Source organism: Ranitomeya variabilis, chromosome 2, assembly GCF_051348905.1.
Source record: "Ranitomeya variabilis isolate aRanVar5 chromosome 2, aRanVar5.hap1, whole genome shotgun sequence".
NCBI classification, from domain to species: Eukaryota; Metazoa; Chordata; class Amphibia; order Anura; family Dendrobatidae; genus Ranitomeya; species Ranitomeya variabilis.
Genome location: NC_135233.1, coordinates 240607611 through 240632116, shown reverse-complemented (window position 1 = coordinate 240632116; position 24506 = coordinate 240607611). Strand labels below are relative to the sequence as shown.

Genomic DNA, 24506 nt, shown 5'->3' with positions numbered 1-24506 from the left:
AGAGTCAGGAACGAGACTAGGCACAGAGACATAGAGACATGGACACAAGCCAGGGTACGACGCCCCTCTAGGTGGCGGACATAGGCCAGGGTACGAAGCCCCGCTGGGTGGCTACACAGAAAACAGACCAGGGTACAACCCCTGGGTGGTGGACATGAGAGTAAGCGAGACAGGGCCTGGCACCTCTGCAGCTAAGAACTGACTGAGGGAGTAAGTTGCACAGGCCCCCACCAATGGGTGGGGATGTCTTAAATACAGGAAGCCTCATGGCGATTGGCCAGGGACACCTTAGCAAGGTGCACACAGTCTCTATAAGAAGCAGGAGTTGCCGGCGCCGCCCCCCTATGCACACAGACAGAGCATGCACAGAGCAAACAGCAGACATGAGGCACACAGCATGGAGCTGGCAGCAGAGAGAAGTCACAACAAGGCCCAGAGAAGTAAGTGAGTTTGAGTGTAATGCAGGTGGGGGATGGGAGGCCATGCAGTGATGCCAGCAGAGTTGTTACATGGAGTAGTCGGGAGAGAGAGTTATAGACCCAAACAATGGTTTGGCTGACTGATCTAATGTGCATGGCCAGATTAACACACAGCTCCGGGCATGCACTGTCCAATGTCAAGCACAGGACAAGGAATAAGACTGCCTAGAATAGAGTGACTAGTGGAATTGATCGACAGGGGGGCCATGTATATGGATACACCTAAATAAAATGGGAATGGTTGGTGATATCAACTTCCTGTTTGTGGCACATTAGTATATGGGAGGGGGAAAACTTTTCAAGATGGGTTGTGACTGGCGGCCATTTTGAAGTTGGACATTTTGGATCCAACTTTATTTTTTCCAATGGAAAGAGGGTCATGTGACACATCAAACTTATTGAGAATTTCACAAGAAAAACAATGGTGTGCTTGGTTTTAACGTAACTTTATTCTTTCATGAGTTATTTACAAGTTTCTCTTAGTTTACAGCCATTGACATGTCACAGAGGTTAACATGTGAGGAGCGGATAGAAATTGTGTTGGTGTCTGGTAAACGCAGTACCTGGGTCATTGCAGCAGATTTCGATGCAAGACACCCTACGCAAGAAAACTGTCACCATCCCCATGTTATTTAGGTGTATCCATATAAATGGCCCACCCAAAAAAGTTTGCCTCATCACTGAACATAATGTTCTGTGTAAACTGAGGGTCCTGTTCCAATTTTTGTTTTGCCCATTCTGCAAATTCAGTGAGCCGATCTGGGTAGCCCTCATTGAGATGCTGCAGCAGGTGGATTTTGTAAGGGTGCCATTTGTGAGTAGCTAATATGATGAGCTAAGGATGATCGACCGATGCCAGATCAGCGCAGAGTGGGCAAAACAAAAATTGGAACAGCACACCATTGTTTTTCTTGTGAAATTTTCAATAAGTTTGATGCGTCACATGACCCTCTTCCCATTGGAAAAATCAAGTTGGATCCAAAATGGCCGACTTCAAAATAGCCGCCATGGTCACCACCCATCTTGAAAAGTTTTCCCCCTCCCATATGCTAATGTGCCACAAACAGGAAGTTAATATCACCAACCATTCCCATTTTACTTAGGTGTATCCATAAACATGGTCCACCCTGTATATTAGTAAGTTGTATAACTCGGTCTTTTAAGATCATTGACATTTTTATTTGTTTTTATTGGTGGAGGGTGGGTGTAGAAACCCATTAATTTTTGCATAATATTATTCTTACTGCTGGATCAGATTCCCTGTAGTTGTTAAATCCTTACAAGATTTATATTTAAAAGTTATATACTGAGGTATGATATCCCAATGTAATACGTGTGACAGGACCCCCACTTTTCATTTGCCATTTTTAATACTAGTTTCTTCCTATTTAGTAATGGATCGCTAGGATCCCTATACCACTGGATGCCTAAACCTATATTTATAAAAGTGTTATAGTTTTAAGGCCATGTTCACACTTTGCGGGTGACCTCTGCGGGTTCTCCCGCAGCGGATTTGATAAATCTGCAGGGCAAAACCGCTGCAGTTATCCCTGCAGATTTATCGCGGTTTGTTCCGCGGTTTCCGCTGCGGGTTTCCGCCTATACTATTGATGCTGCATATGCAGCAATATGCAGCATCAATAGTAATGTTAAAATAAAAAAAAAAGTTTATATACTCACCCTCTGACGTCTCGATCTCCTCGGCGCTGCACCCGGGGCTCCGGTTCCAAAAATGATGTGCGAGAAGGACCCTTCGTGACGTCACGGTCATGTGACCGCGACGTCACCGCAGGTCCTGTTCGCACAGCAACTCTGACCGGCCTGCCGCGTGCAGCACTGAGAGGTGAGTATAACATGATTTTTTATTTTAATTCTTTTTTTTTACCCCAAATATGGTTCCCAGGGCCTGGAGGAGAGTCTCCTCTCCTCCACTCCGGGTACCACCCGCACATTATCCGCTTACTTCCCGCAATGTGGGCACAGCCCCATGCGGGAAGTAAGCGGTTCAATGCATTCCTATGGGTGCAGAATCGCAGCGATTCTGCACAAAGAAGTGACATGCTGCGGGTTGTAAACCGCTGCGTTTCTGCACGGTTTTTCCCGCAGCATGTGCACTGCGGTTTGCGGTTTCCATAGGGTTTACATGTTAATGGAATGGAAACTGCTGCGGACCCGCAGCATCAAAATCGCCGCGGATCCGCGGTAAAAAACGCAAAGTGTGAACATGGCCTTACAGTGTCATGTACAAAGTATTGTATCACTTTTTACCACTATAAATATATCAGGTTACTAGTTGTCTCCTGTATCTGCTGGCCCTTACCTCACATCCTTGTAATGTCACCAAGAAGCTCTGGTCCCGTGTGTCAGCAAGAAACTTGACAGCTTTGTCCATGGCTAGACGTCCCGGCTGCGCTACACATACATATCTGAATTGCTGACGTACTCGCAGACTCTGCAGCCTGAGGAAGCGCAGCTGAACCACACTGAGCTCGCTGTATGTGAACTAGGATGGGAAATACAGAGTCGTGCATTGCATGGCTGACAATCAGGCACAGAAAAACGTTTTATCCCACAATGAGCAAATGCACAATAAAATACTTGCACTTACAGAAACTCCCCCGGGAAGAGTGCTGAACCACTGGAATCCATGCTGTACCTGGTAGCTCTGGAGCCACGATTTCACCGGGATCTACAAACGGTAATCACAGGATCACGATGACTGAGACTGAAAGCAGTCCTGATGTCCCTCTATTGGAGACACAGTCCCTACTTTCTGATCTAAAAATAGATACATTTAGTCCACATTGCATATTTAAGCAGATCCTATACATTATCTCAGTACTGCTGTTTGCCAACAGTTTAGCAAGAAGATGCAAAAAGTTGGCTGCCAAAAAAGAGCAGCTAGTGACCTGCTGAAGAAGGTGCAGGAAATATAAATAAATCAAATACCTAGGATAATCTGTGTTATGATTAATCCGTTCTACGCACTGTTCTGATAATGACACAAGTGCCTCATGTCAAAAGTTAAATAGCCCCATAGCCGTCCTTATAGTTGTAGGGTTAAACCACCTGGAACAGAAGGACCTAGTGATTTATTCCCTCTCTATGACACTAAAGCCCACTAGGGTAAAATTTGACCAAACCCATCGATTTCTGCAGGATCGTCCAACAGATTAATGTATGTGAGGGCATCCTGTCTCTTTCCTGACAGGTGATGTCAAATGAGAAAAGGATCCAGCCTGTTGAATTTCAATGGCTGAGCCTTTCATTCATCGCAGAGTAGTCCAGGTCTAGGAAGACTTCTGGAGGTCCCAAACGTCTTCTATTTAAGGATTATGGAGGCCACTGTGCTGTTAGGAACCTTGAGTACTGCAGAAATTCTGCTGTAACCTTGGCCAGATCTGTGCCTCGCCTCAGTTCTGTCTCTGACCTCCTTGGCCAGTTCCTTTGACCTCATGATTCTCATTTGGTCTGACATGCACTGTGAGCTGTGAGGTCTTATATAGACAGGTGTGCACCTTTCCAAATCAAGTCCTATCAGTTTAATTAAACACAGCTGGCCTCCAATGAAGGAGTAGAACCATCTCAAGGAGGATCACTAGGGAATGGACAGCATGTGACATAAATATGAGTGTCTGAGCAAAGGGTCTGAATACTTATGACCATGTGATATTTCAGTTTTTCTTTTTTAATAAATTTGCAAAAATTTCTACATTTTTTTTTTCAGTCAAGGTGGGGTGCAGACTGTACATTAATGAGAAAAAAATTAACTTTTTTGAATTTACCAAATGGCTGCAATGAAACAAAGAGTGAACAATTTAAAGGGGTCTGAATACTTTCTGTACCCACTGTATTGAGGAGCTGGGTGAAATAGCTGTCTGTTATGATCCGGTGACCTTGGAGCCGCATGAGAGACTTTCTCATGAGTAGGTGGTACCTGTACTGACCGCAAACCCTAAACTAACACCGCAACTAGAAGTAGCCGTGGGATGTACCTAACACGTCCTAGACACCTCGACACAGCCGGAGGACTAAATACCCCTATAGATGGAAATGGGAATTCTATCTTGCCTCAGAGCAGAACCCCAGAGGATAGGCAGCCCCCCACAAATATTGACTGTGAGTATAAGAGGAAAAACACACGTAGGCAGAAAAACAGGATTTAGCAAAAGAGGCACTTCTAGCTAAACAGAAAAGGATAGGTATTAAAATCCTAAAATTATCCACAGCAGATAATACTAATATACTACATCTAACTAAAGACATAGAAAGTATATCTGCATCTCCTGAGAATCCAGCATGACTGAAAAATCCAAACAAAGTCTAAGCTGGACAAAAACACAATGAATTGCACTGAATTGCAAAGCACACTGCATGTGTGCACAGAGACAAAAAAACAGACACTTATCTTAGGTGAATTGGCAGCAGGGCATGAGGAGCCAGAGAGAGATGCAATCCCTCCAAGTACAATGGACAACTGGCATTGACTCATGGATCCTGCACACCTAAATACCTAATAGAGCTGCAATCAGCAGAAACACCTGCCTTGGATTACAACCCCAAGACAACTGCACTACCACCAACAACCACCGGAGGGATCCCAAGAGCAGAATTCACAACAGCCGTCAGCTGAGCGATAATTCTGCTGATAACGATGTGTAGACCTTTAGATCAATTCTCCACACCATTGCTACCATTCAGTTTCTCAGTCCTGTACAGATTCTCACTAAAGTATGAGCTGCTACTATGGTATGGCCTTGTACTACAATACTCTCATAGCTGAAGGAAGCATTTACTTAATTTTAGATGGGATGTTTGTATATATTACAATCTAAGACCATTGCATGTTATTTTCTTACCTGGCTCTGCTGGGCGGGCACACAGGTTTCCCCTTCAGCTGTAAAGTTACAGAATACAAGAAAAGAGTCTTGTGGGCTTCCTTGATTTGGGTCAATATAGTAATAACCTATTAAAATATAACAGATTAATTTCCTGCAAAATAAAGATATTAATATTTTAACAGCACATCATGGGGCGGATTTACATGCGTTGCACCACATTTATTACATGTGTTACGTGGTGTGGTCAATGCCTTTTTGGGAAAAATGATGGGGCCTGAAAGCGACACATTGCATCAAAATTTGGAGCAAATTATTGTGTAGAAATACGCCATTAGGTGATGAGAATTGACACTATACAGTATAAAGATACACCGTATTATCAAACTGTATTGAACACTTGACTTGTGATGCATTTTAAAGGGGTTGTCCACTACTAGGACAACTCCTTCTTGATCTGAATGTTTTCCCCCGTGAAAGTAAAAACACTTATACTCGCCTCCCGTGAGGGCGTTGCTCCAGAGCTGTCGGCACTCACACTACTGGGGTTCACGTGAGGTTGTTATGGCACATGAGCCCTGTGCTCAATCTGCACTGGCGCCATTGTCCCTGCCTTCTGTCGTATATGCAATGAAGAGGAAGTCAGGGCTCCTCTTGATTATTAATATGTCCTAAGGAGTAGACAGTGATGCCAGCGCTGATTGGGTGCAGGACTCATGTGCCATAACAACCTCATGTGAACCTCAGTAATGCGAGTGCCAACACAGCTAAACCGGCACTGGAGGTGAGTGTAAGTGTTTCTATTTTCACGGGGAAAAACATTAATATTGAGAAGGGGTTGTCCTAGTAGTGAACCTCTCCATTCTAACTTAACACTGTCTAAAAATTAGTAGATCTCCCCTGGTTGTCTATGAGCTGCTAAAAAGAAGAGGAAGCTCTTGAAAGTTGGACTTTGGATTTTGCTGCTGCAGTCAATTGTTATATAGTCATTAACCCCTTTACCCCCAAGGGTGGTTTGCACGTTAATGACCGGGCTAATTTTTACAATTCTGACCACTGTCCCTTTATGAGTTTATAACTCTGGAACGCTTCAACGGATCTTGGCGACTCTGACAATGTTTTCTCGTGACATATTGTACTTCATGATAGTGGTAAAATTTCTTCGATAAACGGAAATTTGGCGAAAATTTTGAAAATTTCACAATTTTCCAACTTTGAATTTTTATGCCCTTAAATCACAGAGATATGTCACACAAAATACTTAATAGGTAACATTTCCCACAGGTCTACTTTACATCAGCACAATTTAGGAACCAAAATTTTTTTTTGTTAGGGAGTTATAAGGGTTAAAAGTTGACCAGCAATTTCTCATTTTTACAACACCATTTTTTTTAGGGACCACATCTCATTTGAAGTCATTTTAAAAGGGTCTATATGATAGAAAATACCCAAGTGTGACACCATTCTAAAAACTGCACCCCTCAAGGTGCTCAAAACCACATTCAAGAAATTTATTAACCCTTCAGGTGTTTCACAGGAATTTTTGGAATGTTTAAATAAAAATTTTTAGAATTGAGAGTCCTCAGTGGTTGATACCTTTTAATGGCTAACTGAAAAGATGGTAACAAATTGCAAGCTTTCGAGACTACATACGTCTCTTCATCAGGCAAAGACTAAAACAAATTCTGAAGAATCACATATTTATGCACAACATAGTATAGAAAAAAAAAAAAAAAAAAAGGGAGAGGGAGAGGGGAAAAAAACCATGGATAAGCCAGGTGACATGAAGCAGAATTACCATGGGTGATAAACAGTTACGTCCATAAATATTGGGCCAATTCTTAGATAAGGATTGTTTTATTGTCCTGTGATTAGGGTCTGGTTCTGTTGTGATGACCCCACATGGTCTGATGGGCAAGTTCATTAGTTGATGTAAAAAGACATAAATCCGTGTGACACATTCATTCCTGCATTTAGAGTGTCAAAGGTCGTCATCACTTTATATTCCCAGACTCTCCTGTCTTTCTGCGATTTGAAGTTACCCTTTAATACAAGTAATTTCATGTCCATAATGTTATGATTTGGGAGACAGAAATGTATTGCCACAGGTATATCCATTCTTTTTTCTCTTATTGTATGGCGATGAGAGTTCATCCTTGTTCTCAGTTTCTGCCCTGTCTCCCCTACATACAGACCCCCAGTTGGACATTTAGTACAAATGATTAGGTACACCACATTAGAAGTGATGCAGCTGAAAGTACCTGGTATCTTGTAGTCCTGATGTGAATTGGGGATCTTTATCTTGTCCATGGTCATTATAAATGGACAGGTTTTACATTTTTTCTGGTTGCAAGGAAAGGTACCTGCAGCTGTTGGAGAGGACAGGGAGCTCTTGACAATGATGCTTCTTAGATTTGGGGGCTGCCTAAAACACAGTAGTGGGGGGTCTGGAAAAATTGTTTGTAGTCGGGCATCTTTTTGCAGTAAAGGTTGTAATTTCCGTGCAGCTCCCCTTAGCGCCTCCAGATTTGGATTGTAGGTAACTACTAGAGGTACCCGGTTATTTTCTTCTTTAGTTTTGTAATGTAGCAGGTGATTCCTTGATATTCTGGTGGCTCTTGTGATCTGATTTTCAATTGTTCTTGGATGGTAGCCCTGATTCAAAAAGGTCTTTCTGAGGCGACCAAGGTGTTCATCTCTATCCATTGGGTTGGAACATATACGATTGTATCTGATGGCTTGGCTGTAGACAATGGAGTTTTTTATGTGTTTTGGATGGAAACTGTCCTGTTGTGTATCCGCTTTTTGGGCTCCCCTGGTGGTTGCTGGTGGTACTGGTGACTTGTTTGCACTTTGCTGCTTCTGTTCACCTGCTTCCATCAGTGTTTGGGAGTTTCCTATTTAGCCTTGCTCTCCAGTCATTTCCTTGCCGGTCATCATTGTAACCAGAGCCTTCGGTTGCATGTTCCTGCTACTAGTCTGCTGATCAGCTAAGTGGACTTTGTCCTTTTGTTTTGTACCTTTTGTCCAGTTTGCAGTTTTTGTAATTCTCTGTAGCTGGAAGCTCTTGCGGGCTGAAATTGCCACTCCTGTGTCATGAGTTGACACAGGAGTCTTAAAGTAATTTCAGGATGGTTTTTGAAAGGGTTTTCAGTTGACCGTGAAGTCCTCTTTTGTATCCTTCTGCTATCTAGTAAGTGGACCTCTCTTTGCTAAATCTACTTTCATACTGTGTATGTCTTTTCCTCTTAATTCACCGTTATTACATGTGGGGGGCTGCTATCATCTTTTGGGGGATTTCCCTAGAGGTAAGCCAGGTCTGTTTCTTCCTCTACCAGGCGTAGTTAGTCCTCCGGCTGGCGCGTGGCATATAGGAAGCCGTAGGTATGCTCCCTGGCTACTGTTAGTTGTGTGGTAGATTTAGCTCACGGTCAACTCGAGTTTCCATCACCCGAGAGCTCGTTCGTTACTTATATGTTTCTTACGTTCCCTTGCCATTGGGAACCATGACACTGTCCCATTTAAGGTATGTTGGACGGTCGATTGGCTTCTGATACAGTGATGTCTCTATTTTATTGTTCTGCAGCTTAATGATGGTGTCCAGAAAGTTAATTTCAGTGCAGGAGTAGTTGAGTGTCAAGTTGATGGTGGGATGAAATTGATTAAACTGTTCATGGAACGTCTTTAGCTGTGGCTCAGACTCCGTCCAGATGATTAAAATGTCATCAATGTAGCGGTAGTAGGCCAGAGGCCTGATGGGACATGAGGACAAAAAAGTCGCTTTCAAGCTTGGCCATGAAAAGATTTGCATACTGTGGGGCCATTTTACTTCCCATTGCTGTGCCAGTCTCCTGTAGATAGATCTTCTTGTCAAACTCAAAGTAATTGTGGGTGAGGATGAATTTTATAAGTTTCACCACAGAATTTGCATCAGTCCCTGTGTTTTCCAGGAAGAATTTGCAGGCATTTAATCCATCCTGGTGTGGGATATTGGAGTACAAAGATTCCACATCCATGGTGGCCAGGATGGTTCCTTCTGGTAGAGGACCTATTGCTGATAGTTTATTCAATAGGTCAGTTGTGTCCTGAATGAAGCTGGGTGTGTCCTTTACCAAGGGTTTAAGAACACCCTCTACCCATCCAGATACCTGCTCAGTAAGGGTGTGGATTTTATCAAATGTCTGAAGGAGTCTATATAGTTATCCAAATGATAATTGACTGTGTCATTAATCTCTCAGATTATAAACCCAACAAAGTTGAGCTGTCCGTGCTTTCCAGAGGACTCTCATTTTGTCCTACTAAGGCCCTGGATAAAACTGAACTCTGCAGTGATATGGAACATTTTTTCAGGAGACTGCGTCTGAGGGAATATTTCAATGATACAGAAGATTCAGAACCCACCTGGACTGAAGGAAAAGGGATCCTAACAACAAAGAAGAGGTCAGACTGGACACCTCCACCGGGACGCAACCCTCATTTGGATAACTATATAGACTCCTTCAGACATTTGATAAAATCCACCATCATAGACACTAACAGGACACAAGCATTCAACATCAGTGCCCAGGAGAGAAAGGCCATACAGTCTCTGAAAACCAACAAAGAAATCATCATCAAACCTGCTGACAAGGGTGGTGCAATAGTCATGATGAACACACCAGACTATATGAAGGAAGCAAACAGACAACTTATGGACACACGCTACTACAAAAAGTTGGAGTCGGATCCTACACAGGACTATTACAAGGAACTAAACAAGATAGTATCTGGTATCAGGTCATTGGCTCTTATGGATACGTCAGGCAGACAAGAAAGTCCAAGAACAGGGACATTCTACATGCTTCCCAAAATCCACAAATCTGGAAATCCAGGAAGACCAATTATTTCATGTGTGGGCACCCTTACTGAGCAGGTATCTGGATGGGTAGAGGGTGTTCTTAAACCCTTGGTAAAGGACACACCCAGCTTCATTCAGGACACAACTGACCTATTGAATAAACTATCAGCAATAGGTCCTCTACCAGAAGGAACCATCCTGGCCACCATGGATGTGGAATCTTTGTACTCCAATATCCCACACCAGGATGGATTAAATGCCTGCAAATTCTTCCTGGAAAACACAGGGACTGATGCAAATTCTGTGGTGAAACTTATAAAATTCATCCTCACCCACAATTACTTTGAGTTTGACAAGAAGATCTATCTACAGGAGACTGGCACAGCAATGGGAAGTAAAATGGCCCCACAGTATGCAAATCTTTTCATGGCCAAGCTTGAAAGCGACTTTTTTGTCCTCATGTCCCATCAGGCCTCTGGCCTACTACCGCTACATTGATGACATTTTAATCATCTGGACGGAGTCTGAGCCACAGCTAAAGACGTTCCATGAACAGTTTAATCAATTTCATCCCACCATCAACTTGACACTCAACTACTCCTGCACTGAAATTAACTTTCTGGACACCATCATTAAGCTGCAGAACAATAAAATAGAGACATCACTGTATCAGAAGCCAATCGACCGTCCAACATACCTTAAATGGGACAGTTTCCATCCAAAACACATAAAAAACTCCATTGTCTACAGCCAAGCCATCAGATACAATCGTATATGATCCAACCCAATGGATAGAGATGAACACCTTGGTCGCCTCAGAAAGACCTTTTTGAATCAGGGCTACCATCCAAGAACAATTGAAAATCAGATCACAAGAGCCACCAGAATATCAAGGAATCACCTGCTACATTACAAAACTAAAGAAGAAAATAACCGGGTACCTCTAGTAGTTACCTACAATCCAAATCTGGAGGCGCTAAGGGGAGCTGCACGGAAATTACAACCTTTACTGCAAAAAGATGCCCGACTACAAGCAATTTTTCCAGACCCCCCACTACTGTGTTTTAGGCAGCCCCCAAATCTAAGAAGCATCATTGTCAAGAGCTCCCTGTCCTCTCCAACAGCTGCAGGTACCTTTCCTTGCAACAAGAAAAAATGTAAAACCTGTCCATTTATAATGACCACGAACAAGATAAAGATCCCCAATTCACATCAGGACTACAAGATACCAGGTACTTTCAGCTGCGTCACTTCTAATGTGGTGTACCTAATCATTTGTACTAAATGTCCAACTGGGGGTCTGTATGTAGGGGAGACAGGGCAGAAACTGAGAACAAGGATGAACTCTCATCGCCATACAATAAGAGAAAAAAGAATGGATATACCTGTGGCAATACATTTCTGTCTCCCAAATCATAACATTATGGACATGAAATTACTTGTATTAAAGGGTAACTTCAAATCGCAGAAAGACAGGAGAGTCTGGGAATATAAACTGATGACGACCTTTGACACTCTAAATGCAGGAATGAATGTGTCACACGGATTTATGTCTTTTTACATCAACTAATGAACTTGCCCATCAGACCATGTGGGGTCATCACAACAGAACCAGACCCTAATCACAGGACAATAAAACAATCCTTATCTAAGAATTGGCCCAATATTTATGGACGTAACTGTTTATCACCCATGGTAATTCTGCTTCATGTCACCTGGCTTATCCATGTTTTTTTTCCCCTCTCCCTCTCCCTTTTTTTTTTTTTTTTCTTCTATACTATGTTGTGCATAAATATGTGATTCTTCAGAATTTGTTTTAGTCTTTGCCTGATGAAGAGATGTATGTAGTCTCGAAAGCTTGCAATTTGTTACCATCTTTTCAGTTAGCCATTAAAAGGTATCAACCACTGAGGACTCTCAATTCTAAATATTTTTCTATCTACTGGCTAACACGGTACCAAGATATATTTCTTTCCTGTTAACAAAAATTAACATTTAAATTTTTTTTTTACACAAAATTTATTTCAGCTCCAATTTGTTTTATTTTACCAAGGGTAACAGGAGAAAATGGACCCCAAAAGTTGTTGTACAATTTGTCCTGAGTACGCCGATACCCCATATGTGGGGGTAAACCACTGTTTGGGCGCACCGCAGAGCTCGGAAGGGAAGGAGCGCCATTTGACTTTTCAATGCAAAATTGACTGGAATTGAGATGGAACACCATGTTGCGTTTGGAGATCCCCTGATGTGCCTGAACATTGAAACCCCCCACAAATTACACCATTTTGGAAAGTAGACCCCTTAAGGAACTTATCTAGATGTGTGGTGAGCACTTTGACCCAACAAGTGCTTCACAGAAGTTTATAATGCAGAGCCGTAAAAATAAAAAATAATATTTTTTCACAAAAATTATCTTTTTGCCCCCAATTTTTTATTTTTCCAAGGGTAAGAGAAGAAATTAGACCACAAAAGTTGTTGTGCAATTTGTCCTTAGTACGCCGATACCCCATATGTGGGGGTAAACGACTGTTTGGGCCCATGCCAGAGCTCGGAAGGGAAGGAGCACCATTTGACTTTTCAATGCAAAATTGACTGGAATTGAGATGGGACGCCATGTTGCGTTTGGAGAGCCCCTGATGTGCCTAAACATTAAACCCCCCACAAGTGACACCATTTTGGAAAGTAGACCCCCTAAGGAACTTATCTAGATGTGTTTTGAGAGCTTTGATTCCTCAAGTGTTTCACTACAGGTTATAACGCAGAGCCGTGAAAATAAAAATTCTTTTTTTTTTTTCACAAAAATGATTTTTTAGCCCCCAGTTTTGTATTTTCACAAGGGTAACAGGATAAATTGGACCCCAAAAGTTGTTGTCCAATTTGTCCTGAGTACGCTGATACCCCATATGTGGGGGGAACCACTGTTTGGGCGCATGGCAGAGCTCGGGAGGGAAGGACTGCCATTTGGAATGCAGACTTAGATGGATTGGTTTGCAGGCGTCACGTTGCATTTGCAGAGCCCCTGATGTACCCAAACAGTAGAAACCCCCCACAAGTGACCCCATATTGGAAACTAGACCTCCCAAGGAACTTATCTAGATGTGTTGTGAGAACTTTGAACCCCCAAGTGTTTCACTACAGTTTACAACGCAGAGCCGTGAAAATAAACAATCTTTTTTTTTCCCACAAAAATGATTTTTAGCCCCCAAATTTATATTTTCCCAAGGGTAACAAGAGAACTTGGACCCCAAAAGTTGTTGTCCAATTTGTCCCGAGTACGCTGATGCCCCATATGTTGGGGTAAACCCCTGTTTTGGCGCACGGTAAAGCTCGGAAGGGAAGGAGCACTGTTTTACTTTTTCAATGCAGAATTGGCTGGAATTGAGATCGGACGCCATGTCGCGTTTGGAGAGCCCCTGATGTGCCTAAACAGTGGAAACTCCCCAATTCTAACTGAAACCCTAATCCAAACACACCCCTAACCCTAATCCCAGCGGTAACCCTAACCACACCCCTAACTCTGACACACCCCTAACTCTAATCCCAACCCTAATCCCAACCGTAAATGTAATCCAAACCCTAACCCTAACTTTAGCCCCAACCCTAACTTTAGCCCCAACCCTAACTTTAGCTCCAACCCTAGCCCCAACCCTAACCCCAGCCCTAACCCTAACCCTAGCCGTAACCCTAACCCTAATCCTAGCCCTAACCCTAGCCCTAACCGTAACCCTAGCCCTAACCCTAATGGGAAAATGGAAATAAATACATTTTTGTAATTTTATTATTTTTCCCCAACTAAGGGGGTGATGAAGGGGGGTTTGATTTACTTTTATAGCATTTTTTATAGCGGATTTTTATGATTGGCAGCCGTCACACACTAAAAGACGCTTTTTATAGCAAAAAAGTTTTTGCGTCTCCACATTTTGAGACCTATAATTTTTCCATATTTTGGTCCACAGAGTCATATGAGGTCTTGTTTTTGCGGGATGAGTTGACGTTTTTATTGGTAACATTTTCGGACACGTGACAGTTTTTGATCGCTTTTTATTCCGATTTTTGTGAGGCAGAATGACCAAAAACCAGCTATTCATGAATTTCTTTTGGGGGAGGCGTTTATACCGTTCCACGTTTGGTAAAATTGACAAAGCAGTTTTATTCTTCGGGTCAGTACGATTACAGCGATACCTCATTTATATAATTTTTTTATGTTTTGGCGCTTTTATACGATAAAAACTATTTTATAGAATAAATAATTATTTTGGCATCGCTTTATTCTGAGGACTATAACTTTTTTCTTTTTTCTTTGATGATGCTGTATGGCGGCTCGTTTTTTGCGGGACAAGATGACGTTTTCAGCGGTACCATGGTTATTTATATCCGTCTTTTTGATCGCGTGTTATTCCACTTTTTGTTCGGCGGTATGATAATAAAGCGTTGTTTTTTGCCTCGTTTTTTTTTTTTTTTTTCCTACGGTGTTCACTGAAGGGGTTAACTAGTGATATAGTTTTATAGGTGGGTTCGTTACGGATGCGGCGATACTAAATATGTGTACTTTTATTGTTTTATTTTTTTTATTTAGATAAAGAATTGTATTTATGGGAATAATATATATATATTTTTTTCTTTATTTAGTAATTTTTTTATTTTATTTTTTTTACACATGTGGAAATTTTTTTTTAAACTTTTTTACTTTGTCATCACAGATCGGTGATCTGACAGTTTGCACAGCACTCTGTCAGATCACCGATCTGACTTACAGCACTGCAGGCTTACCAAGCGCCTGCTCTGAGCAGGCACTCGGTAAGCCACCTCCCTCCCTGCAGGACCCGGATGCCGCGGCCATCTTGGATCCGGGCACCTGCAGCGAGGAGGAGATAAGAGAGCCTCGCAGCAACGCGATCACATCGCGTTGCTCCGGGGGTCTCAGGGAAGCACGCAGGGAGCCCCCTCCCTGCGCGATGCTTCCCTGTACCGCCGGCACACCGCGATCATGTTTGATCGCGGTGTGCTGGGGGTTAATGTGCCGGGGGCGGTCCGTGACCGCTCCTGGCACATAGTGCCGGATGTCAGCTGTGATAATCAGCTGACACCCGGCCGTGCTCCCCCCGTGAGCGCCGCCAATCGCGCTGGACGTACTATCCCGTCGGTGGTCATACGGGCCCACCCCACCTCGACGGGATAGTACGTCCAATGTCAGAAAGGGGTTAATGGAACTCCCAGTAATTTGTTTTCTCACCAGGGTTTTTACAAATTTTTTGTTGAATCCAGAGCACAACCTATCCTTGACATTTGATGTTGATTCCCTACTGGCCACATTTGTTTTTTTACACTGTGTACTATTATGCCATTTTCTATTAAAGCAATGCTAGGAATTTTGCTTTTGTCAGTGTATTTGTTTTTTGCAGAGTCATAGGGATGTGCCCGAAAATCAACCCACCGTCTGGCAGTTGAGGATGGACAAGCTGCAGCTCTTTACATGTGCTTGCAGGATTTTCCCTGGTCCCATTTGGTGGATCAGACAAAAGCTTCAAGTCTTCTTCCAAACGATGAATAAGATCCCATGGGACTAAGTCATTCAATATCCTACTGTTGGGACGCAGACGCTAGGGAAAATTAGAAACAAAGTGAGGCTTTATTATAGTGTATGACAAACTTCATATATATAGAAATGCAAAATGGAGACTTAGTTGTGAATAACCATTTGCATGTCTGTAAAAATCTGCAGAGCTTTGGTGCTCATGTATGCAAAATGGGATTACTAGTCAAACAAGTACATTTTATGGTGAGCTCGTCACAATGTTTGGACACATGTCACATGTTCAATGGAGCTTCACAGTTCATAGAAAACTCTAGTGATACAAATTACTACAAATACATGAGACAAGAGGTGCTCAGATCAAGATAAAACCCGCCATATTGTACTTACTTTTAGACTCTGAGCACTTATGCTAAGAGAAGGTCCCGGAGGTCCTGATGCACCTGGAGGACCCTAATGAATATAACCATAGCGCATTCTCATGTTTAATCAAAAATTACAATTTCTGCTTCATAAATTGATAACATTTTCAATACTTACTGGGGGTCCAGGAAGGCCCGGTTGTCCTTCTGCTCCTTGGAAGCCTTTTGGACCCTATAGTTATATATTTTTATTAAATAAATATTATTACAAATGAGAACAAACTGTAAAATAGTGAATTTAATTGTTACTCTTACCTGCATCCCCTCAGGACCCTAGAAATAAAACAAGAAAAAAAGTGTTAGCATAAGCAATAGGAAGTCCATTGTAAAGTTTCCAAAACTGATCGTTTCTGCACTTACCGGAGGACCTTGTGGCCCAGAAACACCTTGAGGTCCAGGTGGCCCCATGACTCCCTAGTGGAAAACATAAACACTCATGCATATTAGGCTAGTGTTGGGGTATTCAATAACCTAAAGGGGTTGTCTCATCTTGCTAAGTGGTTAGTGCTTGTAAAAATGAGCAACAATGAAATGCACTTTCTATTACAAATTCTCTCAGTTCTCTAGAACAGTGAGATTTTTAAAGGGAACCTGTCGCCCCAAAAACAGGATTTTTTGTTGCTTACCGTAAAATCTGTTTCTCGGAGCCTTCATTGGGGGACACAGGAACCATGGGTGTATGGTGCTGCCACTAGGAGGCTGACACTATGTACAAAAAAGTTAGCTCCTCCTCTGCAGTATAAACCCACCGACTGACATTATGAACTTCAGTTAGTGAGAAAGCAGTAGGAGAAAAACAATAAGATTGAAATAATCACAAACATGAGAACTGTAAATATGAGAACAGTCATAGAACATAGAACCACAGAAACTGAACAACATGGGAGGGTGCTGTGTCCCCCAATGAAGGCTCCGAGAAACAGATTTTACGGTAAGCAACCAAAAATCCTGTTTTCTCTATCGCCTCATTGGGGGACACAGGAACCATGGGACGTCCCAAAGCAGTCCCTGGGGTGAGAAAAAACAGACTTCCATCAGGTCAGAGGACTCACCACTGCCGCATGCAAGATCTTTCTGCCTAGGCTGGCGTCCGCCAAAGCGTAGGTATGTACCTTGTAAAATTTGGCGAACGTGTGGATGGAAGACCAGGTTGCCGCTTTGCAAAGCTGTAGTCTGAAAAAATGTGGTGCACTCTGTATCAAGGAGCCAAAGGTGCAGGCTGAACGAATAGTCACAATGTTTACAGAGAAACAGCCGCACACATGAAACTTGAAGGTTTATGCAAAAATTATGCTTTTATTTGTGCGTACAGTCATCACCAGGTGCTCAATAGCGTATGAAGAGTTTGACGGACAATAAGTTAGGGTTAATGTTTCAACCAAGGATGGTCTTAGTCAAAACCTCACTTTCAATAAATGCAGTGCATCACCAATGAGACGGACATAGTGCTCCTGGACCTCTACAGATTCCGACCATTCCGGACTGATTTTCTTCCTGGCACACCCTATTCCTTTAATGAAAGTGAGGTTTTGACAAAGACCATCCTTGGTTGAAACGTTAACCCTAACTTATTGTCCGTCAAACTCTTCATACGCTATTGAGCACCTGGTGATGACTGTACGCACAAATAAAAGCATAATTTTTGCTTAAACCTTCAAGTTTCCTGTGTGCGGCTGTTTCTCTGTAAACATTGCAAAATTGTAGGGCGGAAGCCCTGTAGTGCACCGTCCAGGAGGCGCCGACTGCCCGGGTAGAGTGAGCCTTAATCCCAGGAGGGGGCACTCTGTTCTTGACCCAGTTAGCCTACAAAAACGCCATTCTGATCCAGCGAGCAATAGTCGCCTTGGAAGCTGGCAAGCCTCTACGCATGCCATCGGGAATGACGAAAAGGGAATCCGTCTTCCGGAAAGAGGCCGATCTAGCCAGGTAAATCCTTACCGCCCTGAAGAGGTCCGGCTTGTTCAACGATCGCTCCAGAGGATGAGTCGGAGCTGGACAAAAGGAAGGGAGAACGATGTCCTCATTGAGGTGGAAGGTGGAAACCACCTTAGGAAGGAAGGCGGAGGCCTCCGTACCACCTTGTCCTGGTGGATAACCAGGAAAGGAGGTCGGCAAGAAAGGGCCGCCAACTCGAAAAAACTCCGGACAGAGGTGATGGCCACAAGAAAAGACACCTTCCAAGATAGAACTGACAGGGAGACCTCCCTGAGAGGCTCAAAGGGGGGACCCCTCAGAACCTCCAGCCAAGATTAAGATCTCATAAATCCACAGGAGCCCTGCACGGAGGAACGGTATGAGCTACTCCCTGAAGGAAGGTCTTGACCTGTGGCCGAGAACATAACGTCTTCTGGAAGAGGATGGAGAGTGCAGAAACCTGGCCCTTTAGGGAGCTAAGGGCAAGGCCTGCATCCAATCCTGCCTGAAGGAAGTTCAAAATGGAAGGAAGAAAAAAGGACATAGGTGAAATGCGGTTGGACTCGCACCAACGGGGGTAAACCTTCCAGGTATGATAGTAGACCCTTGAAGAAGAAGGCATCCTAGCCTGGATCAAAGTGGGAATCACCCGATCCATCTGGACGCTCTTACAACTGCGGTCTCAACAGCCACGCCGTTAAACTGAGCGACCGAGAATTCGGGTGGCAGATCGGACTTTGAGACTGCAGATCGGGTCTGTCTGGAAGCCGCCAGGGGCATCCTCGAGAAGATTGACGATCACTGCAAAACAAGATCTCCTGGGTCAATCCGGGGCAATTAGAATGACTGGCACCCCTTCCGCCTTGATCTTTTTGAACAGCTTGGGAAACAAGGGCAGGGGTGGAAACAGATAGGGGAGCATGAACTGCGACCAAGGAATGGCCAGAGCGTCAACACCACTGCAAGAGGATCGTGGGACCTTGGGATGACCTGAGGGACCTTCCTGTTCATTCGGGGCGCCGGAGGTCCACTTCCGGAGTCCCCCATCGAATAAAAATCTGATGGAAGACCTCCTGAAGCAAGGACCATTCCCCTACCGCGAGGCCCTCGTGGCTGAGGAAGTCGGCGGCCCAATTGTCCACGCCAGGGACATGCACCGCGGATCTCACCAGGACCGTTGCCTCTGCCCAAAGGAGGATCCTGGATACCTCGGCAGAGGCCAGAGAACTCTGAGTCCCCCCTAGGTGGATCTTCCAGTCCTAGACCTGGAGGATCTACCTTGGGAGTAGCGGGAACGCCAGGAAGGAGTGGGTCTCAAGGATACCTTCTTCTCTTAATGTGCCTCTGGCCTCTGCTGTTGGGAAAAGAAATCTGATGCTGCGAAACGACGAAAAATGACGAAAAGACCGAAGTTGCCGCCTAGGGGGACTTCGGCGAGGTCTGGACTGGGAGAGAAGGGAACTGGTGCCCCCCGGTGGCGTCCTTAATAATTTGGTCCAGCTTGGAACCGAAAAGACATGATCCTTGAAAAGGCAGGCTGGTAAGGGACTTCTTCGATGACAAATTTGCCTGCCAGGCCTTGAGCCAAACGGTGCGACGGCTGGCAACAACATTACTGGATGCCTGAGCGGCACAAGACGCGGCGTCCAGGGAAGCAGAAACCAAATATTCCCCGGCGTGAGTAATCTGGGTGGCAAGTTCCGCCAGCCATTCTGGTGGAGCTCCGGCTTGAATGCCCCAACGGAGTTGTTTAGCCCATTCGGATACAGACTTTGAAACCCAAGTGGAAGCAAAGGCCGGGCATAGGGAAGACGCGGCAGCTTTGAAAGTCGACTTCGCAAAGGATTCAATGATCCTATCGATGGAATCTTTCAGAGACGCCCCACCGGACAGCATGAGGACTGTGCTGGTGGCAAGTCTAGAAACCGGCGGATCCACAGAGGGAGAAGTCGTCCAGTTGGCGATGAGATCCGGAGGAAAGGCATATAGAACGCTAAGGCGCTTGCCTCTTTGAAAACGTCTGGTCGAATACTCAATTTCTCTGGACAGAAGCTCATTGAATTCAGGATGAGGAGTGAATACCTTGGGAGGTAGTTTAGACCGTCTAAACGAAACCGCCTGATCTGCGGGTTCCGTAGAGGAATCTTTGATGCCTCTGATTGGTCGCTCCAATGAGGCTTTGAACCATATCCCTCATGCTAGCGATTTGGTTCGAATCCAGCCCCAAATTATCCTCCAAAGGCGCATCAGAAAAAGCCACGCCTGACTCCGGGGAGGAGGACCAGGGGGAAGTCGACCACAGAGAAGGACCGTGGGGTGAGATGGACCAAGAAGAGAACTCAGACCGGCATTCCTGTCTGGATCTTTTGCGGCCTATATTGGAAGTCTCGGACGGAGCTTTTTGTGACCCGCTGGCTACTACGGAAGTCTGCAGGGGCAACCGATAGAGCACGGACACCAGGGTCTGGGACACCCGTGTGAGATCTGCTACTGATAGAGACAAAGAGGAGGCCCAGCCTGGGGTGGGGACTTCGCTCTCAGGCTGAACAGCAGGGGGGTCCTTGGCGGTGGGCATAATGGGGTTGCTGCAGGCCTGCCTGAGGGAAGCTTGCAGTTACAAGACAAACACGCAAAGTGTTTCACTAAAGCACAGGAAGTAGGGCAAAAAGTAGGAGGCCAGGAGCGACCTCCCTTAGAATTAGACATGACTAACGGGCCCCTGAGGAAAATGTCAGAAGATTAGGGGGCAGGGGACAGTGTCAGTCTGCAGTGCAGAGCTACTCACGGCAGACGCTGCGGTTTCCAGATGGAAGGCTGCACGGCTTTGAAGATGCTCCTCAGCATCCTTGAACGCAGCATTGGACAGTCCACAGTTCTGACCATACCACTGGTCCAAACTATCAAATCTTCTGGATTGCACTATTTGATCACCTCCAGGTCTCAGAAATCCTTAACAGGTCATGAAGTGAGGATATCCCATAAAGAGAAAATATATGTGATAAAGCCTGATGCACAAAACAGTTAGATCAGTCCTAGTTACAACTTAGAAGTTTCTGGGATTCAGCTTTCGGTAGATGAGAAAGAGCAAATACACATACAGTACATGTGATTCCCAACAATCTCCAAGGCTTGCCGGAGTGTTTATTTTATACTCTTCAAGAATATAGGTGTTCTATACATAAATTTAGGCAGTTCATATATAATAACAAAATTTATGGCTGAATAAGTAAAAAAGAGGAATTTTTGTGTACTCACCATAAAATCCTTTTCTCAGAGCCAATCATTGAGGGACACAGACCGTGGGTGTATGCTGCTGCCACTAGGAGGCTGACACTAAGTGATACAAAGAAAGTTAGCTCTTCCCCTGCAGTATACACCCTCCTGCTGGCTCTCAGCTAACCAGTTCGGTGTAAAAGCAGTAGGAGATCAATAACAACATATGAACTTACAGCATGTCATATTATATATGAGAGTATAGCATAACAGATTATAAAACAAGCATAAGCTAATACCAGGGTGGGAGCTGTGTCCCCCAATGATTGGCTCGGAGAAAAGGATTTTACGGTGAGTACACAAAAATCCCTCTTTCTCCTTCACCTCATTGGGGGACACAGACCGTGAGACGTCCCAAAGCAGTCCCTGGGTGGGGACAACATCAGATCAGGCCCTGTGTAACCGCTACTTACAAGTGCGCCACCACAACCTGCAGAGTCCGCCTGCCCAGACTCCCATCTGTGGAAGTGTGGGAATTATAGTTCTTCAAGAATGCATGCGGACTGGACGAATCCGCAAGCTTGCAGGCGTGTCTTGTCGACGCCTGGTGCCTAAAACCCACGATAGACAGGGAGATAGGCTGACCTCTAACATGGAAGGACCCCTGGATGGTTAAAGGAATCCACCAGGCTAAAATGACCGATGAAACGGCTAAACCCTTTCTGTAAACGTCAGGAAGCCTTCCTCTTACCGTCAGGAAGCCCAAGATACAGTGTCCAACCTTCGGAAGGACGCCGTCCTCGAGGCGTACCTACTCAGAGCACTTACTTCGTCCGGAATATGGGGAACTCATTCCATTTTGTGGACTGGTGCCAAAAGAGATGAGGGAAGAACTATGCCCTCATAACAGTGGTAATACAATACCACCTTGGTAACAAGGGACGGGGATGGCCTGAGGACAACCTTGCCTTGAAGGAAATAAGGGAAAAAAGTCTGAAAGGACCGAGCAGTTAGCACCGAAGACTCGTCAGGATGAGGATATCGGAGAGAAAAAAGGGATGACCTTCCCTGATAGTAAGGTCTGTCCGGATCAAAAAAGGGTCTACTGTAAGACTCCTAGGACCATTAAGGTCCCGATGATCTAACGGTATGCGATAGGGAAGATAGGGAAGAACTACGTGTGAAAACTCCCTGCGAGAAAGTCCCTACTTGCAGTTTTGTTGCAGAAAGGCGGAAAGCTACCAGCTCCACAAGCCAAAAAAACTGACATGGTCAGTGCGGATTTCCGAGGATCACTGGGGGCCCTTTCTGCTTCTGAAAAGCTTTCGGAAGTAGTGGAAGGGGAGTTATGGAAACTGGTACCACGGAAGAACCAGAGCATGCCGTGCGATGGCTCTTGGATCTCAAGGCAGAATCACAAACTCGAGTACATAGGTGATCAGTCTGGACGCCATCTGACCTACAACTGAAGAGCTCCAGTGAAGGCAGGTTTGATGGAAGACTTCCGGGTGAAGTTCCCACTCATTATGCACAGTGCGGGGCTGGGATTCCTGGGCATGCGCACTGCGCTTGTCAGACGCTCCCCCAGGTTCCTCGCCTTCCAGCGTCGGTCTGTGCAGGAAGCTGCCCAGGAATCCCAGCCCCGCACTGTGCATAATGCATAACACAGTGCGGGGCGGGGATTCAGTAACAGGGTGGCCGCACTGCCCGCACAGGCGCAGTCAGGCACCCGGCATCTGAGCTATGACGGCCAATGAACACTGCGCCTGCCCCAGGCAGGCACGCACAGCGCAGGCGCCGGATTTAAGAAGAACAGCGCGCAGGGGGCGGCGACCATCGCCCCAGAAGAGATGAGTGACGGCAGTTGGGCGCTTCACAGAGGAGGCTTCAGACCTGCCTCCAGGTACAAAGATAGGTATTTGGGGAAAATTATAAAACGCTTTATTGAGGGAATAACAGAAGCAAAAACTAAAAGAGCCACCTTGTTAGACTGCAGCATTACTGCTGCACAAGGTGGCTCTTTTAGTTTATAACGGCTGGAGGGGGTGACAGTGGCCCTTTAAAAATTAAGAACCCTTGATCCACCATCCTCTTAACAGGGTAGTGGAGAGGGATCATCCGCTTTCTTGCATCTTCTTTTAAATAGTGGTGATGCAGAGGGGGGTGCTCAGACGCCCAAAAAGGGTGCCTCTGTACATCCACAGAGTTCAGGTCTCCGGGTGGACAGGACAGGTTGTCTGGCGTAAGGCCTGGATGCAGAAGAGGAGACATGGAGGCGACACTCCGTGTGCCCGTCTGTTGATGGTGTGGGGAGATCGGTGCCCTTTAAAGGGTCCGTCGTACTTAAAAATCAGACCAGGCATGGCATCCCACGTAGAGGCTTCTGTCCAGTGAATCGCATATCCGGACTGGATGACAAATGCTCTATGAGGGAGTTTAGTCTCCTTATGAGGGACACTGCGTAGCCTAGAGCAGGACCGGAGTCCTCGTCAATGTACAGAGATTAGTTGATGATATAAAGAGGCGAGTTCATCCTTTACTTTAAGCTCTGGCAAGTCCAGGTCCAAGGCAATATCCGATCCGTGTTCAGAGTCTTGTTCTCAGCAAATCCTTGGAGAGAGATGATGAAATGAAAACTTCCATTTTCTAGATGCCTGTACTTTTCTAGACGCCTGTACGTTTCTAGAATACTCGCGGCCCTTGCTAGCCGACGGATCCCATGTAGGAGAGGGACCATGTATATCGGTCCTGCGAGCACTCCGAGCCACGGAGGGATTCAATCTCTTGGTCAGAGAAACCATGGGTTGCAGCAGTGACGAAGTCCACTGAGGGAACTAGTTACACTGGGATAAACTGGGATCAGCGGCGGAGGGCTCCTTATTTATGACCAGCTTCGGATTGGTCATGTGCCTTTAAGACCAGGGAATACTGGTTGTGTGCCTTTAAGACCAGGGAATACTGGTCCTGTGCCTTTAAGACCAGGGAATACTGGTCGTATGCCTTTCAGACCAGGGAATACTGGTCGTGTGCCTTTAAGACCAGAGAATAGTGGTCATGTGCCTTTAAGACCAGGGAATAGTGGTCATGTGCCTTTAAGACCAGGAATACTGGTCATGTGCCTTTAAGACCAGGGAATACTGGTCATGCGCCTTTAGATAACATCTCGCAGAGAGCGAGAAGCGCCAATTCGGGGGCGGAGCCACAGGCACGACATGGGCGGAGCCTCGATACTTCCATGAATAGGCCCAAGCCGGGGTCTAAATTTCTGCA

The 24506-nt window shown here is 45.1% G+C and overlaps 1 protein-coding gene across 2 annotated transcripts in view; it reads right to left on the bottom strand.

Annotated features, from left to right (window-relative positions):
• LOC143805234 (uncharacterized) overlaps positions 1-24506 on the bottom strand; it is a 660557-nt gene that overhangs the window by 41164 nt on the left and 594887 nt on the right. For both annotated transcript variants that reach the window (XM_077284263.1, XM_077284264.1), the window contains exons 60-67: positions 16470-16523; positions 16365-16382; positions 16228-16281; positions 16078-16140; positions 15589-15754; positions 5339-5445; positions 3088-3168; positions 2800-2982 (exon numbers count right to left, since the gene is read on the bottom strand). In XM_077284263.1, the coding sequence (XP_077140378.1) occupies positions 2800-2982; positions 3088-3168; positions 5339-5445; positions 15589-15754; positions 16078-16140; positions 16228-16281; positions 16365-16382; positions 16470-16523 (726 nt within the window). The remainder of the gene's footprint in view (positions 1-2799; positions 2983-3087; positions 3169-5338; positions 5446-15588; positions 15755-16077; positions 16141-16227; positions 16282-16364; positions 16383-16469; positions 16524-24506) is intronic.